Source organism: Drosophila subobscura, chromosome O (genome assembly GCF_008121235.1).
Source record: "Drosophila subobscura isolate 14011-0131.10 chromosome O, UCBerk_Dsub_1.0, whole genome shotgun sequence".
NCBI lineage: Eukaryota > Metazoa > Arthropoda > Insecta > Diptera > Drosophilidae > Drosophila > Drosophila subobscura.
This window is the reverse complement of record NC_048533.1, coordinates 17,976,196-17,990,480: the sequence shown is the minus strand read 5'-3', so window position 1 is coordinate 17,990,480 and position 14,285 is coordinate 17,976,196. Positions and strand designations below refer to the sequence as shown.

Genomic DNA, 14,285 nt, shown 5'->3' with positions numbered 1-14,285 from the left:
TCAAAATTTGCATCACGAAACTAAAATCTGTCTCCACAAAAAGGGGATATGTGCGACCATAATTACTTTTAGTGGCCTGCCAGTATCAGGTATTTAATAGTCGTATCCTAGTTGGACTGCAAAACTTTATGTTTGGCCGACGCTGAAGAACGTGAACCGAGCGGTGCGGCGCGGAGTGTAGAGCTCCAGAGACGCCTTCGTTGACGCCAGCGTTGCTGTCCTTTGACTATTTAACTGGCCCTGGGACGCGACATGCCAATGGGTGGGTGTACACTGTACAGTGATGTGTGTGTGTGTTTGCGATTGTTGGCTCATCGCTGGCGTTTGCACGACATTGGGCATGACCAGGACAGGCCAGAGCAGGCCAGGCCAGAAGCGTGCTTTAGCCAACTTTTTGTTCTCTGTGCTTTGGCCATGTTGTGTTGGCTTTAGTTTTTCCTGGCAATGAAACTGAAAATATAAAACCAAAACCCAAACCCAAACGAAAAATGAAAAATCAATATTATTGCAAATTGGCCTGCGTAGCCCCTAGGCTCCTTCGGAACCTTCTCGCCAATGCCTCCTGCTCACCGCTGCCACTGCTTCTGTCACTGTTGCTATGCGATATTGATGTTGCTCCTTGCCGTTAGGCAACGACGTGTCAGTCGTTTTGTCAGTGTACGGAATACTAAGTGGACGGCCCGGACCGGCTTCGGCTCCAGCTCCAGCTCCGGCTCAACGGACACGTCTCCAACACACATGCACACAAAAGGCGCCGTCGAGCGGAAATATTGCCATACGCTGCGTATGAGAAATGCGTAATTTTAAATACATTTATGCGCAATATTCTCGATTTATTTGTCTCTTCAGCCCCCTTTTTTCTCTCTGCCATTCAATTTGTCTTTTTTTTATTATTACGTCAATTGCTGTGTGCAAATTGCATTGACGAATTTAATGGTGCGTGCCGATCTCTGTGCACTTCCAATGCTGAGTATAGAGTGGCTATAGCATTGGGTGTCTCTCCCGAGAATTGTCTTTGGATCTATACGTATGTACATACATATGTGTCTGCTAGCCTCTCAGTAATAATGTATTAAAATTAAATCCGCACATCAGCTGCTAACAGAAGTTCAAAGAAATTGTCTCTGTAGACATTCTGGTGATCAGATATCTCAGAACTGTGTAGCGAAGCATTCGACCATAGCCTTCAGTTATTCATTTTTGCCTTAACGCGAAGTTTCCTTTAAAATCGATTTAAATGGGAAATCTGACAAACTTTCGCAATGACTCCCTTGAGAGGGAGGTAATGCAAATGAAAACTTTCAGAGATTATAGAATTTCCTAAGGCTACTGTATTAATTAATATTGAAAGGCTTATGGGTCAGTTATCTGATATATAATCCGCCAACAGTCCAGCCAGAATTTGACAAAGGTCTGCTGGTTCCTAACCCAACCAGACCCAGCTCCAGCCCCAGTTCTGGACCCAACCACAGCCAAAGCTCATTGTTTTCCTTGCGACCAAATGCAAAGTGTAACCAGAAAAACTTTTTAATTAGTAAATCCCAATTAAAATGCAAAATGTAATATTATGTCTGGCCCTCTGTCTGTGTGGCAATTATTCTTCAATTTGCTGATTGGATTAAGATGCAAAATTGAATTAGGTTGCCGCATTAACGAGCTCTAACTGAAGATGCCCATCGGAGCTGCTGTTAGTGGTTGGAGGTGGTGGTGGCTGGTGGCTGGGAATCTGTTTTGTGGCAATTAAAATGCTTCATAATTTATTTTTCCAAATCATTCCTTTAAAATGAGAATAACCAAACGAGCGCCTGATGATGAAATGAGTTTTCTCGCCACAATGGGAGAGTATCGTCCTGTTCAGGCTGTCAAGAAACGTAAATTTTGTAGATAGGAATCTGTAAAAGAAAAACTGCTCGAAACTTTTACAGCCACCGATGGGCGGGGGAATGGAATGGCTGATGTCTGATGGCTGGTGGGTGTGAGTAGAATCTGGAAATTTCAGTGCAAAGTGAAGCGCAAAAAGCAAAAACATGCCCCGCTCTCAGGACACGGCGGCTGCTTTTAAGCACTTTTATGCTGATGCTGTGATTTTTTACAGCTGCCATTTGGAGTGTAGGCAGGAGCGCTCCCACCCACTCGAACTGTTCCTTCACCCTGCTCCAGCTCCTACAGCTGTGGACCAACGCGGAGGCATCTGTGCGTGCGGTCGTCGCATCTTCGACAACTTGGAAGGGATATGACGCAAGTCGATGGTTGGGTCGTTAGGCAAAACGAGTTCCAGTACGAGCCCGAGACTATGCCAAATAATGTTTGACTATGAAGGCAGCTGTCTGTCCGTGGGGTGGCTAGGTGGATGTGGAAGTGGATGTGGAGCCGCAGCAACGAGTGTATATATTGAATTTTGTGGTAATTACAAGTAACTCACTTGCGCCCATTCACATGAGAGACACAGAGCTGTGCTGATGCGGCTAGGAAGTTCCATACTTGTCCTCAATGATGATGATAATGCCTGTACGACGCTGTTTGGGGCCCACACTGCTGAAGGAGCTTGTTGACTCTGACTCTACTTAATTGGCAAACGCCACCCGGCTAGTCAGCTGGCCTTAAAGTACTGAAGGCAACCCGCTCCAGGAAGACCTGTATCGACTGAAAGTATAGCTGACAGACATCCAACGCTCAGTAGATACACTCACGATTAGTGCCAAGAAAGGAAAAATGAATGATGAACTTTTCACTTCAGTATCTTATAAACAGGGCTAAAAAGTGTCTTTCTCCCGTCTTAGAAGAGCAGACGTATGGACTTGCTGAAATCCCCATGAGTGCCACAAAAGGGGCAACAGGGACGATGCCAGGGCCTCTGTCAGACACGAGCCGCAACACATGTGGCCACAAGGGGGTGCACTTAGACTGTCTAGTTCGTACTGTCACTCGGAATTGGCAGTCAGATTCGGCGAACGGGAAGCCGGGGTAGTCTGATGGTTTTTCACGACAACTGAATCAGAGCTAGTAGTAGAGTGAAATGGTAAAATTACTTATCTGGGGGCGACCCTGATCCCGGGGCACCTTCGGTGGACACGTTCCCGGAACCAGGTATTACATAGGCTAAAATCGAAGGATCGGCAAGGCCGCCACGTCCATTACTTCCTGCTGAAGCTGAAACAGAGCGAGATGCACTACCTGCAATTATATTGCCTTCAACAATTCCAGCCAGAACAGGGGCAATTTCGTCCTCCTCCTCAGCTTCTGCGGATTGCAAACCAGCTCTGATGTCTGGAGTTTGTTGATTGTCACTCATTTTAATTACGAATATTTCACAGCACGAAAATTTGTGACTACTTCGTTGTGTGAAGCTTTGCCACCAACTGAGCTGGAAATATTGTCTTGCACTGACAGATAACAGATGCATACCCAGGGCGGCTTAGATCTGCAAAGTTTAGGAAAATGTACTGTTCTTAAGTATTTCTACTTTATTATCGAACACAAGGAACTTCAAAGTTAACATAACATACGTCAATAACATCAAAAATAAACGCAACTAGAACCAACATGATGACTCGAAATTTAGGCTCACAAAAAAATACGCCTTGTCATTGCTAGGGTACATTTCTTTTGACACAGTGGACACTTTTGGAAAGTGATTATGGCTTTCTCGATGCATTGGCGACAAAAAACGTGCCCACATTTGGTCGAAAGTGGTTCGCGGTGGCGTGCAATTTCCAGACAAACGGGGCACTTGTAGACATCATCCGGATTCAAATCTTGGTCTTGGTCTTGGTCTTTGCGCTTGCGCTTCGGAGCCGACGGAGCGCTCTCGTCGATATCCAATGTAGCACGAGCTGCAGTGGGAGTTTCGGAGCTAGCATGGCTACGACGCCGATTAGTGGGGACGAAATCGGAGAGATCAAAATCAATCGTTTCGATTTGGTTGCTTGGTGATTCCAGAGAAGTCAAGTCGATCACCGCTTCTGGTACACGATTCACTGCACTTCCGCTATGTACTCTGCCTGAAAGTCAGAACAATTAGTCTCATGCATGCGGCTAGGATGGCTTAAACATACGAGCAATTAACATATCGATATAGTCCGGATCGCTGTCCGTATCGCTATCCTCCCCGAAATTGGCAGCAGGTCTAGAATATAAGTCGCTTATTGAGATGGAGCTGTCGCTGGAATCGCTGCTGTCGCTTGCGTTAGCATTTAGTGAGACGGAGTCATCGATATCTGATACATCTATCAAATCTATATTGTTTAGGCGATTCATCTAAATACCAATAATTATTAACAAAAAGCGCGCACAAACTAGAAGTCTCTTACCATAGGGTCTGACATCTCTAACTTTAAAGCACAAAATGAAATCGGAATTTTGGTGCAACCAATATGGTCTACTAGGACGACATAAAAGTGAGCTGGTTAAGTTTTTCAATTAAGCTTCCCAAATCGGAAAAATTTGATGTAGCCGGCACAGCGTTGAATAAAAATAACAATCGATGACTAAAAGATTATCCGTAGTCGAGACAGTAAAATACCAGCTTGGTTTAGACAAAATACTGACTGACAAAGTGACATATGTATATGTATAAACCATAAGGTTTATACTTCTGGTCTGGCCAGCCTGATGGTTAGTTTCAGTATTAATGGCCGTATACACTGCCCGCTCTGTGCTCAGTGTGACCAAAGTGGGCAAAGGTCATGTGTTTGTTTACAAAATAGAATTTGTTAAAAAGTATTTTGTCTTTTCGTGAAGTTTAGTGCAATACCGGCTAATATTTTACCTACTTTTGGGTAAATTAATATGTGCCAAAAACGAACTGAAGACAGCGCGTTGATGAAATTCCAGACCCACAAATAACACAACACGTGGCTTCGTCTGCCGCAAAACTTTGGTGATATTCGTAGATTATGAATACTCTCTCGACTCATACACTTAGTCCAAGTTGTTGGCTTTCAAAGACAAAATGAAATGCACTTTAACTACTCGAGTGGTGCGGTATATGCAACAAGGCATGGTCCACTCCATCCATAATCCCCTAGTGGATGGCGTAGCGCGACCCCCATGTGCAACGAATTGCGCCGAGGAAGACTCAAAAGAAGTACGAGTAAGTAAGCCGCAATAATTGAGATAAAAATGTGCAATTAGTGAGGAGTACGCGTTGGATTCGCGCTTCAGCTGCGGGGATTTTACGCAATTTACGTGGCCAGCAATGCTGGGAAAATGGGAGTGGCAACCGGGGAATAGAGTCTACCACGGGGGAGTGGAGTGGCGTGGCAGCGCCTTGGCTTTCTGCCATTTCTGTTGTGTGGTTTACCCGTCAAAAGAGAGAAAAAGCCAACGAGTTGTGGCGAGAGTTTGCCTTAAATGCTGCATTAGCACCAGTCCGACGGTGCTTAGGTGAGGTGGGTCTACTCGTACAGCGGAATGTTGCCACCCAACAAAAAAAAGAGTCCAAATCCAAAAAGAGCAGCCGCCTTGGTGTGCTCTTTGACCCCGAGGCTAGGGAGGTGGAAACGGTTGTGAGTGTGTGTTGCGCGGCGCACGGGTTTCGCGTTTTGCTTTTGCTATTGCTTTGCCTGTTGTTATTTTATTTATTTGCCGCTTGGTGTAATCGCAGTAGTAACTGAAACGTAGCTGGGGAGAGCCGAAACAACAGCAAGGACAAGCTCGATTGCAGTAAAGGGAAAATAAAAGAGGAAAAAGCGAGAAAATAAATATAATAAAATAAAAGCAGACCCCCGGGAGGTGGCTGGGGAGGGCAACGGCAAGCGGCAGCAGTTATGGAAATAAATATTTGTTAATGTTTTATTCACTCAACTGTTATGGCACATTCGTTTTGGAAATATTTCATATTTGCCCGGGAGCACCAACCCGGCCCCAAAAGACCCACAAGAGCCGCCGCCAGCTTAAAGGATATGTGAAAATGCACACACACACACACACACGCCGTATCCCTGGGATACATTTGAGCAGAATATGCACACAAACCTTTTCCCAGGGATACATTTTGAGAGTAGAGTTATGCAACGCATTCCACACCACACCACGACATATCACACAATTATCTCAAATCAGTTCCGTTCCTATTCAGCCAAATGATGAGCTGAAGCTAGCTGTGATTGGTAGAGGTCTCCCCTCTCTCTCTCTGGTCAATATTTAATCCATTCCCTGTCATTGTTCTGCGTGTGGGACAATGGCAATCCACTTTAAATGCAAACTCGATTCCAATCAACACATATCAATAATCGCATTACGCATACGGATTGCTGTCGCTCACAGCCCAAACAGCGGATTCGATTTAACAATTAAGCGGAATCGATGGGACAGGAGCACCAAATACATACATACATATGTAAATACATATATATTATATTTAGAGTGGCAGTTTGTGTGTGCCACGGAATGATTTCATTAAGCAAGTGGCGAGAGCAGCGAAACCAGAAACCAGAAATCACTCGAAATCGAACTGGAAATCAATGCGGGCAGGGCAAATAAATCATGTGACCGGCCTTTTAACGAACCTGGCCCGAAATTAAATTCTGGCCCCGAACCGTCACTAGCTGCACTGATAGCCTTCAGCCTGGCACCCAACCATTCCCACCCCACTACGCTGTCGAACCCGGTTCGACATTCAGCTGTCAGCTGTACTCGTAAATGATATCCGAAGGGTGGAGAAATATGCGAAAAATTGTCGACGTGATGATTGAGCTGTGAGCGGAAATTAATCAACGGAAACTAAATTTCAGAGTTGCCAAGGTCTTCCCTGGCTGCGCTACCCACTTGGCTTTCCCGCACAGGTTTTCCGATTTCCTGCCGCATCGATTGCCACGAGGCTGCCGATTGGCAGCCCATACAAAGTATTTATTTACATAAATCCTTTTGGCCAGTTTTAGATTTTCCCCTCCACATGGCAGTTGGGGTTATTTATGGGCAGCGGACTAGACATCACGTAGCGGGATGGCTGCCTGGTTTGATTAATGGCCACCAGGCGGTGGCTACATCTTGTCCCAGCAGCACCGCCTCCTCCGAAATGACCAAAGCGAAATCCGACAAACTTTTGCAGTACATTTGCCAAAGTTTCCAGCACAGAAGCAGCCAGAAGCAGAAGTAAAAGCAGAAGCCGTACCAGAGGGAGGACAGATGATGAATCGTCCATTCTCCGGGCCGGGGCTACTTAATATCAATGCCCTTGTTGACTTGGCCAAGACAGGCGACTCGCCTTGGCTCGCCTCGCCCCTGCACATCCCTTGCCCCTTATTTGAGTTGGAATTTGAGTTTCAGTTTGTGTTTCAGTTCGAATGCAAGTTGGCAATTGAATTGGCCAACGCCCACGCAAATGACAAAACAAAAGTTTCCGAGCACTTTCTGGAACCACCGCTGCTGCCCGGTGGTGCTGCCCCGCCCCAATTGTTTGGCTCGACGACAAATGCTTAAAAATTCAACTTTTTGTTTGAGTTGGATGGCGATGGCGATGGCAATGGCGGGCATTGATTGGAAATGTCAGCCAGCGGTGACCTACAGGAGACCGTCAGTGGAAAAGTGGTGGTTCAAGGTGGGCGCGTGCGGGCATGTCTCACTCCTTGGATGGCGACAAGGACAGGCTCAACAAGTATCTGTGTGTGCAGAATGTATCTGCAGTTGCAGTGCCTTGACATACAAAAACTTTTGCAATCCATGAGCCAGTCACGTGTGCTGCCACCACCAGCACCGCAAGCAAAAAAGCCTAACCGAATATTCATGCTAGTTTAGAGCTTTATGCAAATTCCTTTAACACACTCACACACACACACAGCCCACAATCTCCCACTCAGGCAGGACAGAACGGAGGACACTTCTCAAATGGTAGGCGACCTCGACGCACAACATTGCCGTCAACGCAGACGCCGAGGACAAACGCTCAGCTCAGTGCTTTCATTTGCATTTAAAGTGCTGCCATATGGCCAACAAAAACATGAACAACAGCAGCACCAGCACCCGCACCCGCACAAGCACCAGAAGCGGCAAAGACAACACCGATATATTCCCAGCCCCTGGGGCGTGGCACACTTCCATCTCATTCAACATTCCATCCCAAACCATTCTCTTATCAAACAATTCATACACGAACGTGCCGAGGCATATACATAGTAGGAACTGTTCAAAAATTCTTAATAAATGCGCAAAATATTTTTCAATGTACTTTTTAAGTTCAGTTTGGGTGGCAAAGTTTTTAATGCGCGGTATTCGAACCGTACACGGGTATATGCTCTTTGCATAGCTCTTTGTAACGGAAAAAGAAATATTGAATTGAAATTCAAAACTAGATTAAAGCTTATACAACTACATTTGCTTCACTTGGAAAATAATGTAATGAAAGTTTTGTCAGGCTTAAATTGTTTGTTTTCCATGGATTCCTGCTCATTTTCATAATGAATTCTTCGGTGGTGAAGCGAATCTGGAAACTGTTGGCCCAACTGTATTGTCGCATCCGCTTAATGCGCCCGAAACTTTAACCCAAGCACGGCCTCCGTCCTCTCAAAAATGTAACTAATGAGATTTTGAGCTTCTGTCGTGCCTTTCTCCCGCCCGACACTTGTCGGGGTCCCTGTAGGTGTTTGGGTGCTGGGTGCTGGCTGCTGGCTGCTGTTTATCTTGGTGTTAGTGTTGGTGTTTGTGTTTACTTGTCGCCTGCAGGACGTGGATTTTGGATGGGATGGCGATGGAGATTCAGTACCAGTACCAGGACCATACCCAGGTGACGATGCCGTCGCTTGTGGTGATGGGGAGGCTGACTCCTAAGCCCTGATTCCTGCTCTGGGCCCGCAGCATGCTGACCTCTAAAAGGCCTCACTCTCCTCGCTCTCTGGCGGCTCTATCTGTATCTTTATTTGTATCTGCTGCTGCTGCTTCTGCTGCCTGGGGCTACTGTCCTTGTTGCGACTCAGAGTGCGAGTGCGACTGCGACTTGTTTCCAAAGTTTGTGGGACTTTTGGCCAAATGAAAATTTAATGTAACATGTTTCGGGTTGGACGGCACGGCCTACACCCCGCACAGCTTCAAAGGCGTGGCTGGACGCTGGTAATTTAATTTACACGAAGCATTCAACGCCGCAGTGTCGGTGTCGCATTTTCAAATTAAATACATTGGCAAGTTTTGTGCTCTGCACTCCGCATCCCTGCCCTGCCAGCCCGTACTCTCACACACCTGTTTGACCTGGATTCGCTTCCTCCTGGCGACTGCCGCCTGCCGTCTGTCGCCTTTGGCCATTTCTCACTGCCAGTTGGCATTTACATTGCTTGTTGTCGCTTATAATAAGCTGGCTGCCACCCCAGTGCCGCGATGGGATGGGGTGTGGCCCGGTCCGGTCCGGCCCGGTCCGACCCAGAGCGGGGCAGTTAATTGCATAAAGTTGTTGTCAAAGTCAGTTTTAGTAGATTTAGTTTACGGAGACATGCACTTGCTCGAACAACTTTGCGAAATGTTCGAGATGAGTTTCTGTTCAGGTCTCCCCGTCAAGAACTTTGACGAACTAGTTATTAATATTGAAGAACACAGCTTGGGTCCCTGGGGAAAAGATCCGCTAGAACTGCATTGCATATTTTCCTTTTTTCCTGCCACATACAACATTGATTTTAATAATCAATTTCAATGGGAAATTGCACACACACAGAGTCCACACAGTGTACAGATTTGCAACAAAGTGGCAAAAAGAAACCGACAGATAACCGCAGGCACTTGCCACGCTTTTTATGACTCTTGAAACTAATTTCATGTTAAATGCAATTGAAAAAGCTTTTTAATTGCATTGCCATCCTACATGTACGAGTACATGCACACAGTACTCATACTCGTACAATAGTTTCAATTGATGCTGCAGCTGCAGCTGTTGCTGTTGCTGCTGTTCTGAACACAGAGCTTCAGTTTTTTACAAGAATTTGTTGCATTTTTAATTGGAACATGGTTTCAGCAGCTCGCCAACAATTTGCACACTTTTCAGTGTCCTTGCATCCTGTTCTGTCCTGCCATTTGATGTCCCACTAATGCTATTCCGTTCTCCCCTCTGCTTCCCCCAACTTCCTGATGCTGATGAATGGCCAGCGCCAGATGTTTTCCTTCTTCGTGTTGTTGCCTCACCTTAAAGCTGTAGCACACGGTGCAGCAGAGGGGCGGGCGGACATAAAGCTGTGGTCATTCCCAATAATGGGATTTACTCCAGAGTGCGCACTGCCACAATGGGGCAATAGTAAAAGTGGATTTTTAGCTGCCAGATGTGGAGTCATTTGTTTTCCCAAGGATTTCCGTGTCTTAAATCCATGAAAATTGTTGTGCATTTAGTTTACTTCTCTGAATTTCGAAATACTCGTACGTTGGGAGCACCAACGAGATTCCTTTACCATACTCATGCATAATAACCTTTAAAAAATACAACTAAAATATTTTATGTGTATGTTAAATGGATTTTGTATAATTCACAGGATGATGAATATCAAAAATAATTGAATCAACTATTTATGTCTAAAGAGCACTCATGCATCGATGAGCCGGATAACTTTTTGTAACATTTTTCGAATGCTTCTCGTTTTAATTATTTCAGTTAAGCGCATTTCGAGTGGTTGCCAGCTCTCGAAAGTTTTCAGGAATATCTTTAGCTTTGGCCTGTTTGTTTGTATCTGCACCGAAGCAAATTCCCTGAAAACTATCTCGAACTCTTTTCATCCTCCTCCACACTCTCTCTCTCTCGCTCTCTCTATGAACTAGTTAAGTATGTAAGGCTGGGGATTTATTAAAAGCAATCTACTATGTGTTGCAAATAAGTATATAACGGGGGCAGAGCAGGCAGGAGGGAGGAGCTTCCGTGAAACAAAATGAGACTTTTATTTAATTCAATATTCGAGGCTAAGTGCATCAAACGGCGAGTACATACTCGTGTTATTTACAGTGTCAAATGGGATCGTAGAGGAGAGCAGAGAGTAAACACACATAAAACTAAAGTAGAATGCCAATAAAGTGAACATCCAGTGAACACAGTGGGGGCCATAAGTACGCGTATAAATTACATTTGAAATAGTAAACGAAAATGCGATTCCTTTGCTTTGTTTCGTTTCGCTTGTCGTTGTCTCTATCCCGCCCGCAGTGCTTGTGGCATGGAAATCCCCTAAATACAATAAATTTCACATTTCATTTAATTCCATTTCATTTACAATACGAATCCGAAACCGAATCCGCAACAAGCAAACAAAGGAAAAGCAGCTCCAATTCGGTGGGTGACTGTGATAAAGGAACAGGAGTTTCATCAAAAGAGACTTTGGATTGGGGGGTGGAAAGAAAAAACAGGAGTACAAGAAAGTTGTTGTGGGTCGTAGGTTGGTCGAACAATGAAAGGAAAATATGTGTGTATAATAAATAAATGTAACAATTGAACCAAATAAATGAAACCAGGACTATGAAAGTCTCTTTCTTTGAGGAAAACGCATTGCAGCATTGTAGCGGGTGGATCAGGTGCACACAAGAATATCTTAACTATTGGGAGGGATTGGACAATAGAATTAAATGGAATATAAATGGAAAAGTACATATTTATATGCGGATGTATAATTTAATGGATGGATAGATGGAATTGCAGATAGTATAGTCGAAGGAAACCCACTTTCAATGAGAAGGAAAATTGTATGAAACTTATCATTGTTTTGGGTAGTGGATTAGCCATTCAAAAGTATACACTCACATATGCATTTGTGGGCATTTCTATTTTGTTTTCGTTTCAAGTACAAACATTTGCATGTTTGTATGCGCATATTTAAGCACTTTTGACAACACAGCTTTGCTGTGCGACAAGCTGAATGTATGTCCATATGAATGTAAAATATTGCTGGCAGCTGTTGACTGCTGCACAGCTCGTCTGATGGAATGTGCCCTGCAGTTGGTGCGATAAGACTTGCAGCTTTTCTGTACCTCCGTTTTCCTTGTTTTTCTCTCCTCTTTGCTGGCGTTATTTTCAATCCTGTTTCCCCTTTGATGGGTTTATTTTACATTTAGTTTGGGGCAAAGCTTGTTTTTTCTTAAACTTGTAGGACTTTTTGCCAAATGAATGGTATTTTTACAAGTAAATTTAGTTTCTCATCAATATTTTTGCCTTGCTTACAGTGACACTTCGATATCTACGCGAGTGGACATGCTCACGCCTGCTATTGAAGTCTACAAGCCGCCGCTCTGACATAAGGACGACACTGTGGAGAGCAATTTAGGGAATCCATCAACGAGTAGCGACTTCTAGCAGAACCTAATACAGAACACCTGCGGAACCAGCTACGGATAATCCCTTTGTTCTTCCAACATAGTGTCAATCCCAATCGAAATCCGAACAGAAAAGAGTGGAGTGGAGTGGAGTGGAGTAGATGGCGGCCAAAGGAACAACAGCACTAGAGAGCCACGGCGCCTGGCCCGAAACTATCAGAGGTTTTTAGTGCAACTAGGAGAACATAAATGAATCAGATGAACGCGAAACACACACAGAAATTCATAATTGATCCAACTGAATAATTCCTAAGATTGATTAAATTTAGTTACTTTTTAGCATACGAGTAAATGATTTTTAAACCAAGCCGACAAAACGGGGAGAGAGAGAAACCAAACCAAAGCAAACCAAACCAAGTGGCAACCAAGTGGTTATGGTCGTATGTATCGGTATCGGAAATAAAACAGAAAACCTATTGGTAAGCCATGGGCATGAGTGGCATACAGACAGACAGACATACATACATATATGTACGAGTATTTGTATTGTGTGTACGAATTGAAAGATGCGAATTAGGCAATGTGTAAATTTAGTTAAAACCGAAATCATTATGGATATAAAACAATGGCAAACAGAGGAAACCAGACCTAAACAAAAACCAAATGCAATGAATAATTTTTGTACCGCTGAATGAGAAACAAAACAAAAACGAAAACCAGATTATTAATATAAGTGTACAATTTTGCATAGGTAATGAATAAGTTTGTATTGCATTAGTAATAATAAATACAAAAAATACAACAAAATGTTCAGCTTGTCACGGGAAAAGCAACCAAAATTCACTATAAATGCAAAGCGAGAAAAACAAACAAAATGTAATTGGAAATTCAGATGGAAAATTGGCAAGGAAATTCTGCCAGCGGCAAACAGTTTACGCTTCGGTTAAATGCTCCACACAGAAATAGACACGCCATGCCTCAGTTATACATATATTTAGGAGATCCGCCCACAAATTAACACATTCAGCGTTTTAGGGATCTTTGTTGTAGAATTTTGAATTAGGTTCGTCTTAGACGAATGTCCTTCACAAAGTGCCCCAAGTTGAGAGAATTTGGTCAAATTGTTATTCAGTTCGTTATTATTAAAATACAAAGGAATTATTTGGAGTCCCATGTTTGTGAAAGGAAGCGAAAATGTTTAGCGATTAATTGAATAATGCAAGTTTTTTGACTGTGATCATTTAAATGATATGTAAAGAGATATGATATTATTGTGTGTTGTTGAGGGCAACCAAAATTTTGAAAAGCAATTTACTTCTCACTCTTGATTCAATCATCCATCAATCAATCAATCAATCAGTAAGCTAGCACGCCAGACCACACAACGCAAGAGATTTCCACGTTTCCGCATCAGAATCTATGCATAATGTAGGTAGTTCTATCACGGTAATCACAATTATTAGAAACACATACATAGAATTGTGTATCCGGTTTATTATTATTGTTATCTTTGGTTTCGAGGCTGATCGCACACTCACACAAATTTGTGCTTGACAATATTTAATTTCTAAAAGGAAAAGAAAGAGAAACTTTCGATTTGACCTTGCAATCTCAATCACTCCATCACTACGAATCGCTGCGCCCAATTTGTAACTACATAAAAACCGCTTATTCTGTTCCACATTGCGACACAGAGGCTTTGGATGAGCAGGAGTACGAGGCAGAAGTACGAGGCAGGAGATATTGAATGTTAACATTTATTTATACAAGTATAAGCTGCAGAACATTGTTGGAATTAGAGGAACCTGCATAGTTTTTTGATATTCATGTAGATACATGTAAATGCCACTCACTAAACTTAAGGCAAGGGTTATGGCTAACGATAACGATGGCATCAAGGATAATTGCATTATATTTGTAATATCAAACTGTTCATAGTTAAGGCAACTTAAGCAACAAACCAACCAGAAATACAAAACGGAACGACATGAATAATAAGAGTAAATAAATGTATATAAGCTGACTAGTGATTGGTAATGGAAACTTTTCAAGGGGAAAACTCAATGAAACAAATGAAGCTACAA

The 14,285-nt window shown here is 43.5% G+C and overlaps 2 protein-coding genes across 2 annotated transcripts in view; one reads left to right on the top strand and one right to left on the bottom strand.

Annotated features, from left to right (window-relative positions):
• LOC117897175 (protein tipE) overlaps positions 1–13,864 on the top strand; it is a 29,638-nt gene extending 15,774 nt beyond the window's left edge. Inside the window, exon 2 of the mRNA XM_034805874.1 lies at positions 12,112–13,864. Coding sequence (XP_034661765.1) covers positions 12,112–12,181 — 70 coding nt within the window. The 3' untranslated portion in view covers positions 12,182–13,864. The remainder of the gene's footprint in view (positions 1–12,111) is intronic.
• On the bottom strand, positions 3,538–4,463 carry LOC117897177 (E3 ubiquitin-protein ligase RNF4-like). The gene is made up of 3 exons (XM_034805876.1): positions 4,311–4,463; positions 4,056–4,257; positions 3,538–4,001 (listed from the first exon to the last, which is right to left on the bottom strand). The coding sequence occupies exons 1-3, from the start codon at positions 4,323–4,325 to the stop codon at positions 3,565–3,567; spliced, it is 654 nt and encodes a 217-aa protein (XP_034661767.1). The 5' UTR covers positions 4,326–4,463; the 3' UTR covers positions 3,538–3,564.
• Positions 13,865–14,285: the final 421 nt, after the last annotated feature.